At 42.4% G+C, this 21,689-nt stretch overlaps 1 protein-coding gene across 1 annotated transcript in view; it reads right to left on the bottom strand.

Annotated features, from left to right (window-relative positions):
* Positions 1–4,832: 4,832 nt before the first annotated feature.
* The window catches only part of LOC132819996 (sodium- and chloride-dependent neutral and basic amino acid transporter B(0+)-like), an 82,509-nt gene continuing 65,652 nt past the window's right edge, over positions 4,833–21,689 (bottom strand). The window contains exons 15-18 of the mRNA XM_060831927.1: positions 21,222–21,321; positions 15,862–15,971; positions 15,597–15,767; positions 4,833–4,970 (exon numbers count right to left, since the gene is read on the bottom strand). Coding sequence (XP_060687910.1) covers positions 4,833–4,970; positions 15,597–15,767; positions 15,862–15,971; positions 21,222–21,321 — 519 coding nt within the window. The remainder of the gene's footprint in view (positions 4,971–15,596; positions 15,768–15,861; positions 15,972–21,221; positions 21,322–21,689) is intronic.

Raw genomic sequence — 21,689 nt, 5'->3', positions numbered from 1 at the left:
CCTTCCTATTCAGATACTCATCCAGATGCCTTTTAAATGCTATAACTGTATCCACCTCCACCACTACCTCTAGCAGCTCGTTCCATACCCACACCATCCTCCGTGTGAAAAGTTGTCCCTTAGGTCCCTTTTATATCTTTTCCCTCTCACCCTAAACCTATGCCCTCTAGTCGTGAACTCCCTCAACCCAGAGAAAAGACTTTGCCTATTTATCCTATCCATGCCCCGCGTAATTTTATAAATCTCTAGAAGGTCACCCCTCCGCCTTTGACACTCCAGGAAAAGCAGCCCCAGCCTATTCAGCCTTTCCCTATAGCTCAAACCCTCCAACCCTGGCAACATTTTTGTAAATCTTTCCTAACCCCTTTCAAGCAATGATAAATCAATCCATTTGCATCAGTGCAAGAATAAATAATGGAATCCTTAGTAGAGAAAGAAGAGCAGGACATATAGAGTAGCTATGAATAGTTAGCTTGAATGTCAAAGGGAAAAGTTTGTTTGACCAAACTTGTAGAAAGTTTTGAGGAGGTCATAGAGTAAATGGGCAGTAATGTAAGGGGTACTGATATAGAACAGAAGAAGCAACACAGCTGCTTGTGAATGGCCAGTTTTGTGCTAAGTGACCCAGCAGGGATTTGCCAGAGTGATTAACTCTTTGGGAATAAATTGGCAAGGAGGACCCTGAATGGGGAGATGGTCAGAGGGTATGATCCAATCCAATGATCCAAGGAGAGCAGGATCCAAGCTTGTGAGAATGGGGTGAGTGAGCTGTCAGAAGAGGCAGTCGGGAGAAGTATGCTGTGTGCATGTGAGTGTACACTAAATAAATGGAAAACTTGAAGATCAAAAGGTTATGGAGGAATGGGGGTGAATTAAAATTATGGTTGCTTTTCCCCTCTTGATTTGGAGAAAGGTATAGTTTGAGGTAATGATTTCCCTTTTTGTCCAGTTTTGAAGTAAGCCACAACACGCTGCCCAGTTTCAATCTTGGAAATAAACCCAAAGCAAAATCTTTAAGATGGGGTTTATTAATAAACATGCAAAACATGGAGGAACAAACTCTGCTACTTCATTCACACACACAAATACAGTGAAGAAGGCTAGAGAAAGAAAAATAGTTGCAAATTGAATTTCATGAAAAGTTATTACATTGGTATTAGTTCACATGACTTAGAGTCCAATTGGTCAAGAACCAAATTGGGAATCTTCATTTGGTTAATCTTACCGCAATTCTTTTTCTGAGTTGGGATACAGGTGGATGGCAATTAAGAATGCAGTGGTATTTGGCATGCTCAGAGAATTAGTCCACCATGGCTGACTAAGTCTGCAATTTGTTTTTTCTGAATAAGAGACTTTTGGGAGAGATAGAGATGGGGAGAAGGCTTTTTCACTGCTAAAGTTTGGAATTACAGTTCTTGTAAAACAGCAATTGATATCAGAAGTCAAAACTGCATATGCAAAAAGGGCTCAAACAGCCCGGTTTCAGTTGTGTGATAGGGTGGTTTCTGCTAAGCCAGTCAGATAAACTGGTAGTTTGGCCGTCTACATCAAAACTGTATGGGATGAGGGATGGATTCATGGGTAGATTCATGGATGGATAGTGTCACAGATGAAGAGATCGATGGATGAATTCACATACAGACAGAACAATGATGTGATGGATTTATGGGCAGATATACAGATGGGAAGATTCACAAAGGTGTGGATGGATCGCCAGCTAGATTCATGGAGGGAAACACAGATTTAAGGATGGATTCGCAGATAGGTGCATGAAATAATGTACTGATTGCTTCTCAGAAAGTGGGCCAAATTTCCAGGCAGATGGACTTGGTAGACAGTTGGTTGGATTCATGATTGGATGGTCAGATTCAATGACAGGTGAATTCATAGATGTATTCATAGACGGATGGGTTCATAGACTGATTCATGGATTGCTGGAATAATTATGGAGGGACTGCAACAAAGACTGCAACTAGACTATTCCTGGGATGACAGGACTGATATATGAAGAGAAAGTGGATTGATTAGGACCATATTCACCATCGTTTAGAAGGCTGAGTGGATATCTGATAGAAACCTACAAAATGCTAACAGGATTAGACAGGGTAAATTCAGGAAGGATGTTCCCAATGACCAAGAAATCCAGAACCAGGGCTCACAATCTGAGAATACAGACGAGGTCATTTAGGAATTAGATGAAGAGAAACCTCTTCACTCAGAGAGTGGTGAGCCTGTGGAATTCTTTGCCACTGACAGTGATTGAAATCAAACCATTCAGTGTATTCAAGAAGAAGTCAGATATAGTTCTTAGGACTAAAATGCTCAAAGGGAAAAGTAGGAAGAGGATACTGTCTGTGCCTGTGAAGTTTGCTTTCTCCAATGCATTGACATTCACTCCTAGTATCTGCTGTCTGGCCAAATCTCTACTGGTTATTCTACTGTCTTTAGGATTTTTGAACCACAGGAGCTGAAGAGAATCTGCTGACATCTTGTGGTAAGGTTGATCCTCCTGTCTTATGTTGATCTGTTTTGCTTCCAGATTTTTGTTTCTCTCACCATCTAAATGGCTTTCTTGAAAATTTTCTTTGGACCACAACAAAACTGAAAAAGACTTACCAGTAATCCACCAATAATTCTATCTCCAATGAAGGGTGATCTCAAGGCTTCATAGTCATATTTTTCCACTACTATGTAGAGATCACTAAATAAATTACTCATGGATTTCTCTGGAAGCTGAACACCTGATAAATATTGTGTTTTCAAGAATTTAATTTGTTGGACAGTGATTTTTAAAACTTTGCAGAATTTCATCAAGTGTATCTGATGCAACTTTTATGAGCAACTTGGTGCATTAGATCATTGAATATAAAAGTGTATTTGTTCGGTTTCTGATTAAGTATCTAGTTTGGAGGCAAAATCAATATCTTAAGATCAGTTATTGGCAAGGTGCCAATTTTATGTACTATTTGGCCCATTTCTGAAATGACATCTTGCTGACAGTACTATTACTGCTGCCTTGTCTTCCTCATATGATTATTTAGCTTCCTTTTCATTTAATGATACAAAATCTCAATGTCTCCTTATCTTAAAGGATTTGTATTTTTTTTAGATTAGATTACTTACAGTGTGGAAACAGGCCCTTTGGGCCAACAAGTCCACACCGACCCGCCGAAGCGAAACCCACCCATACCACTACATTTGGCCCTTACCTAACACTATGGGCAATTTAGCATGGCCAATTCACCTAACCTGCACATCTTTGAATTGTGGGAGGAAACCGGAGCACCCGGAGGAAACCCACGCAGACACGGGGAGAATGTGCAAACTCCTCACAGGAGGTCACCTGAGGTGGGAATTGAACCCGGGTTTCTGGCACTGTGAGGCAGCAGTGCTAACCACTGTGCCACCGTACCGCCTTGTATGTTGCTGTATAACAAAGCTGCTACTGTGTATAGCTGTGCAGGAGGATTTTCTCATGCTTATGTTGTCAAAATAGATGATTCACACCTTGTTTGCAAGTGTAATGAATGAGTCCCCCTTCTTTTAGATTGGATTAAATTCACCACGGTGTGGAAACAGGCCCTTCGGCCCAACAAGTCCACACTGACCCACCAAAGAGAAACCCACCCAGACCCATTCCCCTACATTCACCCCTGACTAATGCACCTCACACTACTGGCAATTTAGCAAGGCCAATTCTCCTAACCTGCACATCTTTGGACTGTGAGAGGAAACCGGAGCACCCGGAGGAAACCCATGCAGACACTGGGAAAATGTGCAAACTCCACACAGACAGTTGCCCAAGGCAGGAATTGAACCCGGGTCCCTGGCTCCGTGAGGCAGCAATGCTAGCCACTGAACCACTGTGCTGCCCAGTAGACATTTCCCATTCTCTTCAGAGCTGCATGTGGGGTTAAAGACAATCCCAATCACTTTAATGTGTTCTACCAGATGAATCTCACTCTGTTGATTTTGTCTTGTCAAAAATTGCGATGCGTTTATCATCTTAAAGTTATACCTGAAGATACGTTCAAAGCTCACCGGAACCTGCACCACTGCTCATCATGTTAGAGATTGCTCATACTATCAAACCATCAAGGCAGGTTCACTGCCAACATATCCTTCCTGGCAGGGATTTGCAGGGCTCATTTTATCAAGTGTGGTCGAGGAAAAACACTTGGTCCTCCAACAAACACAGGCCTTTGTCTTAACCAATGTGTCATTTATTACATGTTAGCAATAGGTACATATTCCACTGATATGATAGACATTGTCACAGAGACTGTAAAGAGGATTTCAGTGGTAGGTTTTATTAATCAAACTACTATTCTTCCACCCAAATCAGAATGATGATATTGATATGGCCATTCTTAATGCAATCCTCAGCATTAACCCTTTCTGCACCTTCTATGACTAATATCATTTTGAATCAGATTCCGCTGCATCAAATCTTCCCTCATCCTGTAGTTAATTGTTGGGAACCCAGGCAGTGCAGACTGTAAGTGACTGTGAGAGCAGGAGCTAATGTCCACAATGTACAGAGACTGGAATCCTGTGTATTATCACCAGGACGCAGGGAGGAACATAACTGAACACTCATGATGCAGGAACTTGAATGCTCAGTAATTCTCAGCAGCCCCATCCTGCCCCAAATTGATGCCCATGTTTACAGTGGGCACAGGAAACTTCAGCAAATCTTATCCCTGGGTCTTGGCTGAGGTGCTGACTGATCAAGGGAGCACTCAATGAAGTGACACTGATTGTACTCCAGAATGGCTGTGGAATTTCAGGACCAATGTTTACCAATTGAACAGGAATTTTCCTTTGCGTTGTTACTTCTCAGGAATGACCAGAAGGTGCACACAGTTTGGGTCTTCTGTAGAGTCAGGCTTCTTCCTGTATCTTTCCCCTCTGTGTTGTTCCAAGTAGGGACCCCAATCAGGAGCTGATGTGCAAGCAGCAGATATTTTCTGTGAATGGAAATGTAAAATGTTTGATCATTTCTGTTGGATTTTCACCCACTGTTAAGTGGAAAAGAAATCTTGTTCCCAATCAGATTATTCCGACACCTGATAATTCACACTATAGCAAACAATATTTCATGACAAAGATTATACTTTCATCCAGACACTTCAATTGATCCTGTTGTGCACTGGCAGTGAGACACACTGAAAGAAATGGACTTTTCACAGACAATCAGTTTGATGCAATGACCTTAGTGCAATTCATTAAATGTTAAAGGTCAGAGACATGGTGAGATGAAGAGGTTTAGGGAGGCAATTCCAATGTTTAAGGTTAACCCTGCTGAATGCACAATTACCAATGGGAGAGTGAGTGAAATGGTGAGTGTTGCAACAAATGTCAGAATTGGAGGAGTGCAGGTATTTTGATGGTTCACACAGTTGGAGGAGGGTACGAGAGAGAGGATTTGCTCAATGATACAGGGGTGAAAATTTTAAAAGTGTGATGTTGGATTAGTGTCTCATAGTGATCAACAAGAACAGGGCTGGCAGATGAACAAGGCCTGGTGTGGTTTAAGCCACAATGCTATGGAGAAGCATGGATTCACTTAAGGTGGAAGACGGGAAACATGAGCACCAGTAGCCAGTCAATTAACCTACAAATTATAAAGACAATGACCAGGATTTTTCAGATAGCAAGGTTTCTTGTCCAACAACCCGAAGACTTGGTGGGGAATATATCCGTACAGGTTATGGCTGTGCCAGAGTCACTTCAAGCTGCTCAGAGCATCAAATGGTTGGATATGGGATTTTTATCCTCCATTTTGTGCATTTTCCTTGAAAAAAGCTGCCTGCCAATCTGACTGACCAGCAGTGCCACAGGGAGTAATGGTCACTGCTGGCACCAGAAGCAACCTCCAGAATCAAAGTGCTGGAGTTCCACAGGGGGAGCCAGTAGTGAGGTCACATGACAGGAAATGGGAGCGAAGGTCCAGGGAGAGTAGGGAGACTCAACAGCAAGGTCAGGAATGCAATGAATATCTGGATAGGCTGGGACTTTGAGCTGGTCTCATTGATAGAATCAGCCATCTCCTTTTCTCAGCCTTCCTGTTCTCCCCTTACCACGCAAACCCACAATTGCAGGGGAATATTAACTGATGCTCTAGGCTTTGCGTTCACCTTATAATGTTGAAGGCCAGACACAAGCATGGGATGGCAAACGAGGAGACTGTATGGGCCCTCCTGCCTACTAGTGCAGGACTGTAAGAACTTGCTGTTTACAACAACCTCAAAGACCAACCTCCTAACCATTGCATTAGGGGTTTAGTATCCTGTAATGATGTCACAGAGCAGCTTTTCATTGGGAAGAGATACCACAGTGTAAGCTGAATTAAGAAACGAAAAACAGAAATTCTTGGTGAATTGGGCAAAACCCAAAAACCGAACACTGTTTACATTAGAAATACTTGCAGAGAAGCAAATGATGTAGACTGACGAGCATTAATGATAAGGATTACAGAATAGTTTATCAAATAATCCTTTAGATGTATTGTTGAGAAAAGACACATTTTGTCAAATCCTTTTGTCCTGCATTTATTGGGACATTTTGCAAGAATCCCAACCAATTCAAGGTGAAAAGTAAATTCTGTCATCTGAAAGGAGACTATTGATTGGTTGCTAAATGAATTCTGATTGGCAGAGATGTTGCCGTGGAGAATGCACCCACTAATGCTGATTGACAATTAACTGCCAGGTTTTGATTAGAGAATGTGGAATTTCACGCCATGGAGAGGAAGAGGCTGAGCGGGATTTCACTAAAGTTCACAAAATAATGAGAGGTCTGGGCAGAGCAAACAGGAACAATTAGCTCAATCTCATTAAATCTGTGCTGTTTAGACCTTGATGTTTTGATTGATTTGCAAAAGTAGCAAATAGAGTCGTAGAGATGTACAGCACAGAAACAGACCCTTCAGTCCAATCGTCCATGCTGGTCAGATATCCCAACCTAATCTGGTCCCATTTGCCGGCATTTGGCCCATTTCCCTCAAAACCCTTCCTAATCATAGACACATCCAGATGCATTTTAAATGTTGCAATTGTACCAGCCTCTGCCACTTCCTCTGGCAGCTCATTCAAAATACGGATTACCCTCCGCATGAAAAAGTTACCCCTTACATCCCTTTTAAATTTTTCCCCTCTCACCCTAAACCTGTGCTGTCTAGTTCTGGACTCTCCCACTCCAGGAAAAAGACCTTGTCTATTTACCCTATCCAAGCCCCTCATGATTTTATAAATCTCGAGAAGGTCACCCTTTAGCCTCCAAAACTCCAGGGAAAACAGCCCCAGCCTATTCAGCCTCTCCCTGAAACTCAATCCTCCAACCCTGGCAACATCATAGTAATTTTTTTCTGAACCCTTTCAAGTTTCACAACATCCTTCCATAAGGAAGGAAACCAGAATTGCATATGATATTCCAAAAGTGGCCTAACTAATGCCCTGGGCAGCCACAACATGGCCTCCCAACTCCTATTTCAATGCTGTGACCAATAAAGGAAAGCATTCAAGACACCTTCTTCACTATCCTATCTAATTGTGACTCCACGTCCAAGGATCTATGAACCTGTACCTCAAGGTCTCTTTGTTCAGCAAACCACAACCCCCACCCCCCCACCCCACTCCCCCCACGACCTTCCCAACAAGTGTACAAGTCCTGCTCTGATTTGCCTTACCAAAACATAAATGACAAAATGCAACGATCCTTGTGGCACACCATTGGTCACAGGCCTCCAGTCTGAAAAGCAACTCTCCATCACCACCCTCTGTCTTCTACCTTTGAGCCAGTTCCCCATCCAAATAGCTAGTTCTCCCTGTATTCCACGAGATCTAACCTTGCTAATCAGTATTCCATGAGGAACCTTGTTGAACACATTATTGAAGTCCATATAGATCACGTCCACCGCTCTGCCCTCATCAATCTGCTTTGTTGCTTCTTCAAAAAAACTCAATCAAGTTTGTGAGACATGATTTCCCACGCACAAAGCCATTATAATTATCCCTAATCAGTACTTGCGTTTCCAAATACATATAAATCCTGTCCCTCAGGATTCCCTCCAACAACTTGCCCACCACCGATGTCAGGCTCTCTGAAATATAGTTCCATGGCTTGTCCTTACCACCTTTCTTAAATAATGGCACCACGTTCGCCAACCTCCAGTCTTCCAGCACCTCACCTGTGACTATCGATGATACAAATATCTCAGCAATCATTTCTCTAGCTTCCCACAGAGTTCTTAGGTAGACTTGATTAGATCCTGGGAATTTATCCACTTTTATGCATTTCAAGACATCCAGTACCACCTCTTCTTCAATATGGACATTTTTCAAGATGTCACCATCTATTTCCCTACATTCTATATCTTCCATGTCCTTCTTCACAGTAAACACTGATGTAAAATATTTGTTTAGTATCTTCCCCATCTCCTGCAGCTCCACACACAGGCCTCCTTGCTGATCATTGAGGGGCTCTATTCTCTCCCTCGTTACACTTTTGTCCTCAATGTATTTATAAAATCCCTTTGGATTTTTCTTAAACCTATTTGCCATTGCTATCTCATGTCCCTTTTTGCCCTTCTGATTTCCCTCTTATGTATACTCCTACTGCCTCTATACTCTAAGGATTCCTTCGAACTCTGCTGTCAATACCTGACATATGCTTTCTTCTTCTTCATAACCAAAACCTTAACATCTGTAGTCATCAACATTCCCTATACCTACCAACCTTTCTTTTCACCCTAACGGGAATATACTATTTCTGGATTCTCATTATCTCATTTCTGAAGACTTCCCATTTTCCAGCTGTACCTTTACCTGCAAACATCTGCCCGCGATCAGCTTTTGAAAGTTCTTGCCTAATACCATCAAAATTGGCCTTTCTCCAATTTCGAACTTCAACTTTTAAATTCAGTCTATTCTTTTCTATCACTATTTTAAAACAAATAGAATTATGGTCACTGGCCCCAAAGTGCTCCCCCACTGACACCTCAGTCACCTGCCCTGCCTTATTTCCCAAGAGTAAGTCAAGTTTTGCACCTCTCTAGTCAGTACATCCACATACTGAATCAGAAGATTTTTTTCAGCACACTTAACAAATTCCTCTCCATCAAAACCCTTGATACGATGGCAGTCCCAGTCTAAGTTAAAATCCCCTACCATACCAACTCTATTATTCTTACAGATAGCTGAGATCTCGTGTGAGGGAGCCTTGGTTGACAAGGGAGGTTAAATGTCTATTAAAGAGGAAGAAGGAGGCTTACATAAGGTTGAGGAAACAGGGTTCAGACAGAGCAGTGCAGGGATACAGGATAGCCAGAAGGGACCTGAAGAAAGGGATTTGGAGAGCTAAGAGAGGGCATGAAAAATCCTTGGCGGATAGGATCAAGGATAACCCCAAGGCATTTTATGCATATGTGAGAAACATGAGAATGACGAGAACGAGGGTAGGTCCGATCAAGGACAGTAGTGGGAGATTGTGTATTGAGTCGGAAGAGATAGGAGAGGTCTTGAATGAGTACTTTTCTTCAGTATTTATGAACGAGAGGGACCGTATTGTTGAAGACGAGAGTGTGAAACGGACTGGTAAGCTCGAAGAGATACTTGTTAGGAAGGAAGATGTGTTGGACATTTTGAACAACTTGAGGATAGACAAGTCCCCGGGCCTGACGGGATATATCCTAGGATTATGTGGGAAGCAAGAGAGGAAATTGCAGTACCGTTGGCAATGATCTTTTCGTCTTCACTGTCAACGGGGGTGGTACCAGGGGACTGGAGAGTAGCGAATGTTGTGCCCCTGTTCAAAAAAGGGAATAGGGATAACCCCGGGAATTACAGGCCAGGTAGTCTTACTTCTGTGGTAGGCAAAGTAATGGAAAGGGTACTGAGGGATAGGATTTATGAGTATCTAGAAAGACACTGCTTGATTAGGGACAGCCAGCACGGATTTGTGAAGGGTAGGTCTTGCCTTACAAGTCTTATTGAATTCTTTGAGGAGGTGACCAAGCATGTGGATGAGGGTAGAGCAGTGGATGTAGTGTACATGGATTTTAGTAAGGCATTTGATAAGGTTCCCCGTGGTAGGCTTATGCGGAAAGTCAGGAGGCATGGGATAGAGGGAAACTTGGCCAATTGGATTGAAAACTGGCTAACCGGTTGAAGTCAGAGAGTGGTGGTAGATGGTAAATATTCAGCCTGGAGCCCAGTTACAAGTGGAGTTCCGTAGGGATCAGTTCTGTTTGTAATTTTTATTAATGACTTGGATGAGGGAGTCGAAGGGTGGGTCAGTAAATTTGCAGATGATACGAAGATTGGTGGAGTTGTGGACAGTGAGGAGGGCTGTTGTCGGCTGCAAAGGGACTTAGATATGATGCAGAGCTGGGCTGAGGAGTGGCAGATGGAGTTCAACCCTGCCAAGTGTGAGGTTGTCCATTTTGGAAGAACAAATGAGAATGCGGAATACAGGGTTAACGGTAAAGTTCTTAGTCAGGTGGAGGAACAGAGGGATCTTGGGGTCTATGTACATAGGTCTTTGAAAGTTGCCACTCAGGTGGATAGATCTTGTAAGAAGGCCTATGGTGTATTAGCGTTCATTAGCAGAGGGATTGAATTCAAGAGTCGTGAAGTGATGTTGCAGCTGTACAGGACTTTGGTTAGGCCACATTTGGAGTACTGTGTGCAGTTCTGGTCGCCTCACTTTAGGAAAGATGTGGAAACTTTGGAGAGGGTGCAGAGAAGATTTACCAGGATGTTGCCTGGAATGGAGAATAGGTCGTACGAGGACAGGTTGAGAGTTCTCGGCCTTTTCTCGTTGGAACGGTGAAGGATGAGGGGTGACTTGATAGAGGTTTATAAGATGATCAGAGGAATAGATAGAGAAGACAGTCAGAAACTTTTTTCCCGGGTACAACAGAGTATTACAAGGGGACATAAATTTAAGGTGAAGGGTGGAAGGTATAGGGGAGATGTCAGGGGTGGGTTCTTTACCCAGAGAGTGGTGGGGGCATGGAATGCACTGCCCGTGGGAGTGGTAGTCAGAATCATTGACGACCTTTAAGCGTCAATTGGATAGGTACATGGATGGGTGCTTAATCTAGGATAGATGTTCGGCACAACATCGTGGACCGAAGGGCCTGTTCTGTGCTGTATTGTTCTATGTTCTATGTTCTATGTTCCAAATTTGTTTCTTAATTTCCCACTGACTATTGGTGGGGTTTATAATACAATCCCAATAAGGTGATCATCCGTTTCTTATTTCTCAATTCCTCCCAAATAACGTCCCTGGATGTACTCCCAGGAATATCCTGCCTCAGTAGAGCAGTTATGCTATCCTTTATCAAAAATGCCACTCCCCCTCCTCTTTTGCCCCCCTTTCTATCCTTCCTATAGGATTTGTATCCTGGAACATTAAGCTGCCAATCCAGTCCATCTCTGAGCCACATCTCTGTAATTGCATTGACATCCCAGTCCGATATTCCTAACCATGCCTTCCCCGTTAGCTCTCTTGAATTGAAATAATTACAGTTTAATTTATCAGTCCAACCTGTAGTTGTTTTCTGCTTTGTTCTTGCCTGCTTCAACTAGTTACCTTTCCCAACCAATCTCAAATTGATCTTTTTCTTCACTATTTCCCTGGGTCCCACTATCCCCCCACACCCCCCCACCCCCACCCCCCACCTTACTAGTTTAAATCCTCCTGAGCAGCTCAAGCAATTTTCCCTGCCAGCATATTCATCCCCTTCCAATTCAGGTGCAATCCATCCTTCTTGTGGAGGTCACTTCTACCCCAGAAGAGATTTTATTGATCCATTAATGTAAACCCTTCTCCCCTGCACTATCTCCTCAGCCACACATTCATCTGCTCTTTCCTTCTATTCATACCCTCATTAGCTTGTAGTACCAGGGTTATTCCACATATTGCTACCCTAGAGAACCTCCTCTTGAATTCCTGCCTAAGCTTCTATATTGTCCCTTTAGAATCTCATCCTTTTCCCTTCCTATATCATTAGTTCCAAAGTGTACAATGACCTCCTGCTGGTCCCTCTCCCCCTTGAGAACATTCGGCACTCTCTCCAACATATCCTTGATCCTGGCAACACACCATTCTGATTTTTCACTGCTGGCCCCAGAAGTGTCTGTCTATGCCTCTGACTAGAAAGTCGCTCTCACAATTGATCTCTTGGAATCTGACGTACCCCTCATTACATTGAGAACCAGTCTCCGGACCAGAAATTTGGCTGTTCGTGCTACATTCCCCGGAAAGTCCATCACCCCCTACATTTTCCAAAACTGCATACTTGTGTGAGATGGGGACAGCCACAGAAGACTCCTGTACTATCTGCCTACCCATCCTAATTTTCCTGGAGTTAACCCATCTACCTGAATGTTTCTGCGGCTTTTCTCGCTTCCTATAACTGCCACCCGTCATATTCCCTAGCTCTTGTAAATTCCTTATTGCCTCTAACTGCTGGTCCAACCGAACCATGCGATCTGATAGGCTTCACAATCAAAGACACTTCCTGCAGAAGTAACCATCAGTAACATGGAAATGCTCCCTAAACTCCCACATCTGGTAGGAAGAGCACCTCACTCAACTAAAGGTCATCGTTGCTCCTTCACAATCTACAGACCCAGAAAATAGCACCATCTTTTTGCTCTTAAAAAAAAACACTGCTCCATGCTAACTTAGTACCTATGGTTTATATTTTTAAAATTTAATCAACAGACCGATCTCAATAAAAGATATAATTAAGAAAGAATCCACTCTATTCACTACTGTAGATTTACAGCAAGATTACAAGTACAAACTATGCACATGTCTGTTCCTGTGCTGTGAGCTCACCCACACAGGTTCCTCTAAGGTCAGCTGTGAATTTCACTGTTTGTTAAATTTTCCTAAATGCACTCTAATGTCCAGAGATACATGAACTCAAACAGCAAAAGCAGTGGTAGTGCAGATTCACTGCTGTGTCAGACACCAGGGTCAGTCTTTCTCTGACCCTGTGGTCACTGCCTTTGTCTGTCATCCTCCTTTTAAAAGTGCCATTGTTTTGATCTTTTATTGCAGAATCATTCGGTGTACTAGAGACAGCGCTGGATAATCACTGAAATGGGAATAATGTCCAGGGTTATGGGAAAAAGCCGGGGAATAATACTAAGGCCTTCTGCGCATTCAGAGGGCTGGTACAGGCATGATGGGCTGAATGGCTTCTTTCTGCACCATAACAACTCAGATTCTGTGAACTTTGTGTAGTTGAGACAGACAAATCATAACCTTGGTCTTATATAGAACAGTATGGTACAGACACTAATCCTTCAGTCCACAATATTGTACCGAACATGATGCAAAATTAAACTATTTTCTTCTGCCTGCCATTGGTTCACATCCCTTCATTCCTTGCATATTCATGTCTTTAATTAAAAGTTCCTAAATGCCTTTATCATATCTGCCTCCACCCCCACCCCGGCAGCCTGTTCCAGACTCCTGCCACTCTTTGTGTAAAAAAACTTGCCCCTCACATCTCCTTTGAACTTTTGCCCTCTCACCTTAAATGCTTCTCTTAATATTTTTGAACTGTGGGGGGGAAAAAGATTCTGACTGTCAACCCTATCTATCCATCTCATAATTTTGTAGGCTTCTATCAGCCGCTCCAGAGAAAACAACCTGAGTTTTTCTAGCCTCTCCTTAGAGCTCATACCCTCTAATCCAAGCCTCATCCTGGTAAACCTCTTCTACACCCTCTCCAAAGCCTCCACGTCCTTCTTGTAATGTGGCGACTAGAATTAAACGCAATAGTCGTCATGCAGCCTAAGCAAAGTCTTATAAAGCTGTAACATGACCTCCTGATTCTTGTACTCAGTTCCCTGAGCAATAACGGCAAGTACGCCATAAACTTTCTTTATCACCCTACTTGTGACGATTTGTTTTGATCTGTTTTTGCTGCTGAAATGAGCTTCTGACAACATTTTCATAACACCACTAAAACCATATATTTTTGCCTGCATAATCTGATTCGATTCCTCTGTACTTACAGAAATCCTCTGTTGCAAAAATCCACACCCACGCAGTCATGCCATTGGCACTTGGCTATTCAAATAGCAAATCGAGAGTTTGATGTTGGAAAAGCACAGCAGGTCAGGCAGCATCCAAGGAGCAGGAGAATCGACATTTTTGGCTAAAGCCCTTCATCACGGCTTTAGCCCGAAACATTAATTCTCTGTTCCTTGGATGCTGCCTGACCAGCTATGCTTTTCCAGCACCACACTCTTGACTCTGACCTCCAGCATCTGCAGTCCTCACTTTCTCCTATTCAAGTAACAACTCAGCTGACCTCCCAAATCCGACCCTCTGTGAACTTAATAATTCAAATCTGTGCTCTTCATTACATCAAGTCCTGATCATCGATCATTCCTTTCTCACTAATTCATATTGGCTCCTGCTTCAGTAAGTACTCAAGTTGAACATTCTCCTGCTTGTTTCCAAATCTTTCCATGGTCTTGGCTCACCCTTTCCTGGAAATCTCTGTGACATGTGGGGTTGTCCAAATCAAGCATTTTGAACCCTTGCTGTTTAAATAGTTTGACCATTAGTAGATGGCCCCTCAGTTGCTGAATTACGGGACTTTGGAATTCCTTCCTCAAAACTCACTGTCTCCCTGCCTTTTCTCTCATTGAAAGCATGAAGAAACAAAATGTGAGATTGATCTTGACAAACCTGTACTGAAACCAGGAAATGTTCCACGTGGACTTTATTCGAAAACTACTGAATCCCACCACCGAATGCCACTACTTGTTATTACAACCAGACAAACGTAAAGATCTGCAATGCAGAAGACACCATTCTGAAACTGAGAGATCGTTTTGAAACAGTCCAAACTCCAACTTTGTAAGGTGCATAAATAGTGTATGAATTGATTGAGAATTTAATGAAATCAACCTAACAATCTGTGATCCATGACTGAAATACAAAATATAGAGTTTAGTGGACCTTTTGTTTATATTTGTTAAATTAAGGTGACCTGCATTTTCCAAGGTATTGCAACACACTGATATGTTCATATTTGTGATGTGTTCCAATAGTGCAATTCTTTTATTATTTTAAAACCTATCTTTGTTTTAATTGCATAAATGTGATAAGTTATGTTTTTTTGTAACATTGAAATAACCATAGTCCTATCAGATCACAGGGCTGCTCTCTCAACAGAGAGCGAGGTGATTGATGGTGGTTTAACCTGAGGATCAAGGGGAGAGTTCCAGAAGGAGAGTTCATCACAGTAACCTCAGCTGGTACAGGGATTGGCATCACTCAGCATCACCAACTCACCCATCCAACCAACTGAGCTAACCGATCCACTTTCTTTTAGTTGTATATTCAAACATTCACAGATACTACTTCCAGTCCACTCCAGCTTTAGTGCCTGAACCAAGATGGTATCACTGTGGACTGAACTGAGCATAAGTGAAAGGACAACAAAAAGACATTTTGATTTTGAAACAATGTGCTTTGCATTGCATCTATCATGATCCAAAACCTAATTTTATGTTCTCTGTTCCTTAATCTTTAAAAGATTTCAAAGCGTCCCTCACCTGCCACAAGGTGGGGCCCTCAGCTTGGACTACTCTCACCACAGCCATGATGGGGATCCACATAATACAGAAGATGGTCATACACCAGCCCAGTGCTCCTGACCAGACAGGGTATTCAACAGATCCATATCTTAGTGGGGCAAATGTTGTCAAGGACCAGATTAAGACTGCCTGAATGTGGATAAGATACAAAACTAAATCAGAAACAGAATGAGAGATTGGGTATTTTCAGTTTAAATCAAAATAATGTGTAACAGCTTCTTACCACCAACAAACACGGAGAGATCAGAATCCAACACATTCTCCACCACAGCCAGAAGAGCCAAGTCCTTTCCCCAATCATCACCTCAATGTCCTTGATGAATCTGTTTGTCCCTGTGAACAACAAGGAAGAAGAGAGACACCATCACTCACTCTGTCCTGTCTTTAGGGCAGCTTGTTTACTGTTGAAGTTCATCTTGTACAGGGTGGCACTGATGAACAGGTTAACCCAGAGAAGGGATTGCTCCAGATTTCAAACAGGATAAGGAAATTGATTCTTGTCACCAACTGATTGATCTTTCTCTCTCATTTTAGGAACAAGGGTCTGTCCATCCCAGCACAAATTGGAAACATAAGCTTTTCCTGGAATGAGTTCTTCTTGGGCGATGAAGGTAACTTAGAATTTGAAACACAAACAGATCAATCATGACCGTATTGATGATGGAGCAGGCTTGAGGGGCTGAATGGGTCTATTTCTGCTAAGGACTTGTAAAATATGAAAGTGAAGAGTTCATAACAAACCCTAAATATAGAAACATGTGAACAACAGCAAAAATAGGCTAATTTTCTCTAATCTTATTACAAATCACTTGTTAGGGATACGCTTAATACTGATAGAAACCAATGAAGGGTAAAGAGTGGGGTGTTTCCAATGTAAAGAACAGGGGTATAAGTGTAATTAATTAAAACTGATAAAATACACCATTGAGTTAAATGCAATAGAGATGACCACTTAGGTGATATGTTGCAGCTGTAGCAAGTGGTTGCTGCTGGATTCCTAAAGAAATCCAGTTATATTGGATCAGCTCAAACATTTGATATAGTACCACACATGAGGCTCCTTAATAACCTGAGAGCCCATTGTGCTGGGTGTACAGTATGACCATGGATAGTGAATTGGTGAGCTGATAGAAGATCGACAGCAGTATCTTGTCGGGATCTGGATGATGTGAGCTTGGCAAGGTTTATTCGAGAATTGGATGAGAACTGTAGCAATTCTGATGTCGGGAAGACCATTTTTTTTGATTCTTTCAGTAAGCAATGAGCTGAATCTGCCACTCAGCAGTGATGAGTTCCTAATTAATGGGATTATTCCCTATTAAGCAGCAAGCTAATGGTAGAACACGCCTAACTAATATTCAGCTTCCTATCTTAAACTCACCTAACAAGCTCAACATTGAGAAAACTTGACCTGGAGATTAGAGTGAGGATCTCGTGAATTCAGCTTGTTACATGCTCCAAATGACCTAAATATTAGGCACTGAGGTCTCAGAGAATACTCCAAGGATGCCAGCCACATACACTTTACATTCATGGTATTGGATCTGATATGTGCCAGTCTCTAATACCTTGCTGGGCCATCTCAGAAAATTTCTACACTTCAGTACTGCACCACAGTCTGCCCCAGTGACTATCATTGTAATGCCTCGGCCAGCACACCCAAGAGCATGAACCCAGGCTGCATCTCCAGGCTGGTCACTTGCTGTCCCAATTCTCACTCATTCTGAGCTGGCCTGGATGCTCACAACACCTCTCCCTTGCCTTGCCTTTTGCCTTTGTGTGTTTGCTACCTCAGCCAGGGATATTATTCCAGTCGCTCCTTGCCATTTAGTGCAGACACAAAGGAAGGAATCTTGTTGTGGTTGTCAACAGGACTCTGTCAAATCAAGGAGGGTGTAATGGGGTGCTGGCACAGTAAGTCATGGGCAGTCTCTGATACCAATTCCATGTGCTTAGACATGGGCAACCAGCTGTCAGGGTGGTCAACATTAGTGTTTACTCCACGTAAGGGGTCAGGAACTGAATGAAGGTCAGCCCACCACCTGGCTTGAGTCTTTCTGCTCTACTGTGGGCTGCTTACTTCCTGAAATGAGACAGAGGCAGGTATTAATGGAGATGAAAGGACGTGTCCCAATTGTTACTGTAGATGCAGCTGGGAGGTATCCTGAGTGAACAAGCAGTGCAGAGGGACTGCAGGATTAATGGTGTCTGGGATTGGGGTAGGTGTGAGTGAGCGGAGGGGGACAGATTGCAAGCTGTAGTGAGATTGGTAGGGCATGAGACTCAGTGAAAGGTGGGTATAGCAAGAGAGTTACGGTGAGGGTGAGATAACAAACATGGTAGCACTTACTAGCAAAGTGGAGAAGATCATTGACTTCCTTCTTTCACTGCTGGGTATTCCTCCAGATGGCTGAGATTGCACTGATCCAGGTGGCAACCTCAGACCAGGTTGTCATGTCATGCCCTGATCTTACCAATCCAGGGGTAAGAAGAAATCCCACCTCAACACCACACTATGCAGTAGAACCTTTAGATCCCTACCCATCAGGCAGGACACTTCTTCCCCCTGCCTGCCTGCTATGTCTGGGATCAATATAAGTAACACTGTAGGGTTGTTCTAGACTGACAGTGTTTGTATGGATACTTAATGGGCTTTTAATGAAGTTGTAACCATAACATATGGAGCTGTCAGTGTTGGCCTGGGTGGACAAGGTCAGAAGTCACATGGCACCACATTATAGTCCAAAAGGTTTATTTGAAATCAAATGCTTTCGGAGCACTGCCCCTTCATCAGATGAAGTAAAGAGAAGCACACAGACACAGAGTTTATAATCAGAGAAATCAAAATATCATACAAGTGGTGTGAGTGGAGTGTTGACAGACTGAATAATAGGTCTCTGCAGGTGATCAAGAGTGTCAGATGGTGTGAATAAAGTGTCAACAGCTGAATAGCAGGTGAAGGGATGATCTATAATCTGATTCATAAGGTAGTTCTGGAGACAAACCAAATGACTGGAATAACATGGTAGGTATAAGAGTCACAAGCCGAGGGTCTAACCAAAGTAACAAGTACTAATCCAAAACTGTACACATTAAATAAGGTAGAGAGATCATAATAAGTTATCAAGGTGATGGTGTCAAAACTGGACAGTAAGGAAGATCTTACAGGTACAGAACAGTGTAATGGGGTCACATGTAGTACGACTTGTAACCAAGATCGTGGTTGAGGCCATCTTCATGGCTACAGAACTCATCTATTGGTTTCAGCTCAGTAATTCTGTGCTATTGTGGTCCTCAAGATACAAAACAACGCAGAATTATTGTGAGGTAGCAGTGCTAACCACTGGGCCACTGTGCCACCCAAAGTGGGGATATTTTCAGGATGGCAACCTGTAACTGTATGACAGAGATTAGAGCTAGGGCCTCGATTATGACTGGAATGAAGAAAGTAAATATACAATCACCAAGTTTCCAGATCACAAAAATAGGTGGGAGGGCATTTGGTGAGGATGACACAAAGATTCTATTGAGAGATACAACAGGTTATGTGAAAGAACAAAAACTAGCCAGGTAGAATATAAAGTGGAAAAATGTGAGTAATACACTTTGGCGGGAGGAATAGAGGAGTTGAATATTATTTGACTGAAAAGACTGCAGAAAGCTGCAGCACAGAAGGATTAGGGGTTCCTTGTGCCTAAATCTGAAAAGCCTGGCCTTTAAATTTTATGGGTATGAGGGAAGGAAAATGGATAGTTGGCCTTTATTTCAAAGCAAACAGAATACAAAAATATGTAAGCTTTGTTATAAATGTTCAAGGCACTAGTGAGACCATGGCTGGAATATTCGGAACAGTTTCTATTCCTCCATGGGATGAGGATGCCACTGGCTCAGTAGAATTTATCGTCCATCCCAGAGAGCAGTTACGAGTCAACCATACTGCTATGTGTCCAGAGTCACATGTTGTCCAGACCAGGTAAGGATAGCAGTTTCTTTCCCTGAAGGACATTAGCAAACCAGAGGGGTTTTTTCAATCATTGACATTGATTCAAGGTCATAATTGGACTCTTAATTCTAGATTTTTATTGAATTCAATAAAACGGGGCAGCACAGTGATTCAGTGGTGAGCAATGTTGCCTCACAGCACCACGGACCTGGGTTCAAATCCAGCCTCAGGTGGCTGTCTGTGTGGATTTTGCACATTCTCTCCATGTCTGTATGGGTTTCCTCCAGGTGCTCCAGTTTCCTCCCACAGTCCAAAGTTATGCAGCTTGGTTGGACTGGCCGTGCTAATTTCCTCTATAATGTCCACGGATGTGCAGGCTAGGCTGGTTAGGCATGGGAAATGCATGATTACGGGGATAGGGTAGGGGTCTGGGTCTGGGTAGGATGTTCATCAAAGAGTTGGTGTGCACTCGTTGGGCCAAATGGCCCGCTTCCACATTGCAGAGATTTTATGATTCAAATTGCACCATTTGCCATGATGGGATTCGAGCCTGGATCCCTAAGGCAGTACCTGGGTTAACAATCCAGCGATTATATCATCAGGTCATCATCTCCCCCTCAAAAAAAATATATTGGCTTTGGAGGCAGTCCAAAGAAGGTTCATGAGATTAATTTCGGATATGGAGAGATTTTCTTTTCAGGAGTGTTCGAGTAGTTTGGGCTTGAGCTCTTTTGAATTTTGTGGAATAAGAGGCGATCTATTTTGAAAAGTATATGATTGTTAACGATTGTGCTTGATCAGATATAGGAATAGAGGCTGTTTTCACTTATGCTAGAGTCTGGGACCAGAAAGCATCTCCTGAGAACCAAGAGGTTACATATTTAAGACAGAGATGAGGAAGACTTTTTGCTCTTAGAGTGCAGTGGTATTCTTTTTACCACAGAGTGCTGTTGAGGCTAGGTATATAAGTCTATTCATGTAAGATAGATTGTAAATCAGTAAAGGAATCAAACATTGTGGGGAAATGGTCGGAAAGTGGAGTGAAGGATAGTCAAATCAGCCATGACCTCATTGAATGGTGGTGCAAAATCAGTGGGGTGAATGGCCTACTTCAACTCCTCTGTCTTATGGTCTCATTGTCTTAAGTACTTATATTGCTATAAAACTCATACTTACACAGTCTGGGCTCTGTGCTGCCTCACTACATACAACAAACACACAGTAACTGCAAGCTGGCTGCTAATATTATCACTGCTACTGAAGGTCAGTCAGGAACCTTTGTACATCACATATTTGTGAAGCAATCTAACAGCAGAAAGATAAACTCCCTATGTGATCTTGGATTTGTGCAATAATACAAGTATCAGCAATTAACAAGACAATGACTGTAGTAAAATTGGCTGAAATCCAGCAAAAACAAGTGGATCCTGAGTGAAGGATGCAAAAAATGATGTTGTGTGTTTCATGCTGGTTTCTGGAACCAATTAGGTTTCATTGTCAGGAAGAGCAAGTGAATTCTGATACACGTCTGCCAGCATCTGATTCATTTGGTCTGATTTTATTAAAGAAACCTTAATTTTCACAAAGTACTTTAAATTTAATATGTTTATTTGATTCGGTCTCTTTTATGATTGACTGACCATAGATCCAGCTGAGACCGATGAGTTGCAGGAGAGCTGTTATAACGAGAATCCAGTCCGTAACGTAATGATCCAATAAATTTAGCCAGTAAATCCCAGCCTAAAATTAAATGGAAAATTCAAAAATGTTACACAGGAAAATGAGCGTACTCTTACTTTCAAATTCAGACTTTGATGAGATTTGAAAAATGTATACATGTAAGTGCTTATAATAAAAGCACAATTCTAACTAAAGCAAATTCAGAAGTCACAATGTCAAGTTATATTCCAACAGATTTATTTGAAATCACAAGCTTCTTCATCAGATGATGAAGGAGCAGTGCTCTGAAAGCTTCTGATTTCAAATAAACCTGTTGGATTATAGCCTGACATCGTATGGCTTCTGAAATTGTCCACTCCAGTCCAACATTGTCACTTCCACATCATAACTAAAGCAAAATACTACAGATGCTGGAAATCTGAAACAAA

The sequence above is a fragment of the Hemiscyllium ocellatum genome, chromosome 11, assembly GCF_020745735.1.
Source record: "Hemiscyllium ocellatum isolate sHemOce1 chromosome 11, sHemOce1.pat.X.cur, whole genome shotgun sequence".
NCBI classification, from domain to species: domain Eukaryota; kingdom Metazoa; phylum Chordata; class Chondrichthyes; order Orectolobiformes; family Hemiscylliidae; genus Hemiscyllium; species Hemiscyllium ocellatum.
The sequence above is the reverse complement of the archived record's forward strand: the minus strand, read 5'-3'. Positions and strand labels throughout refer to the sequence as shown.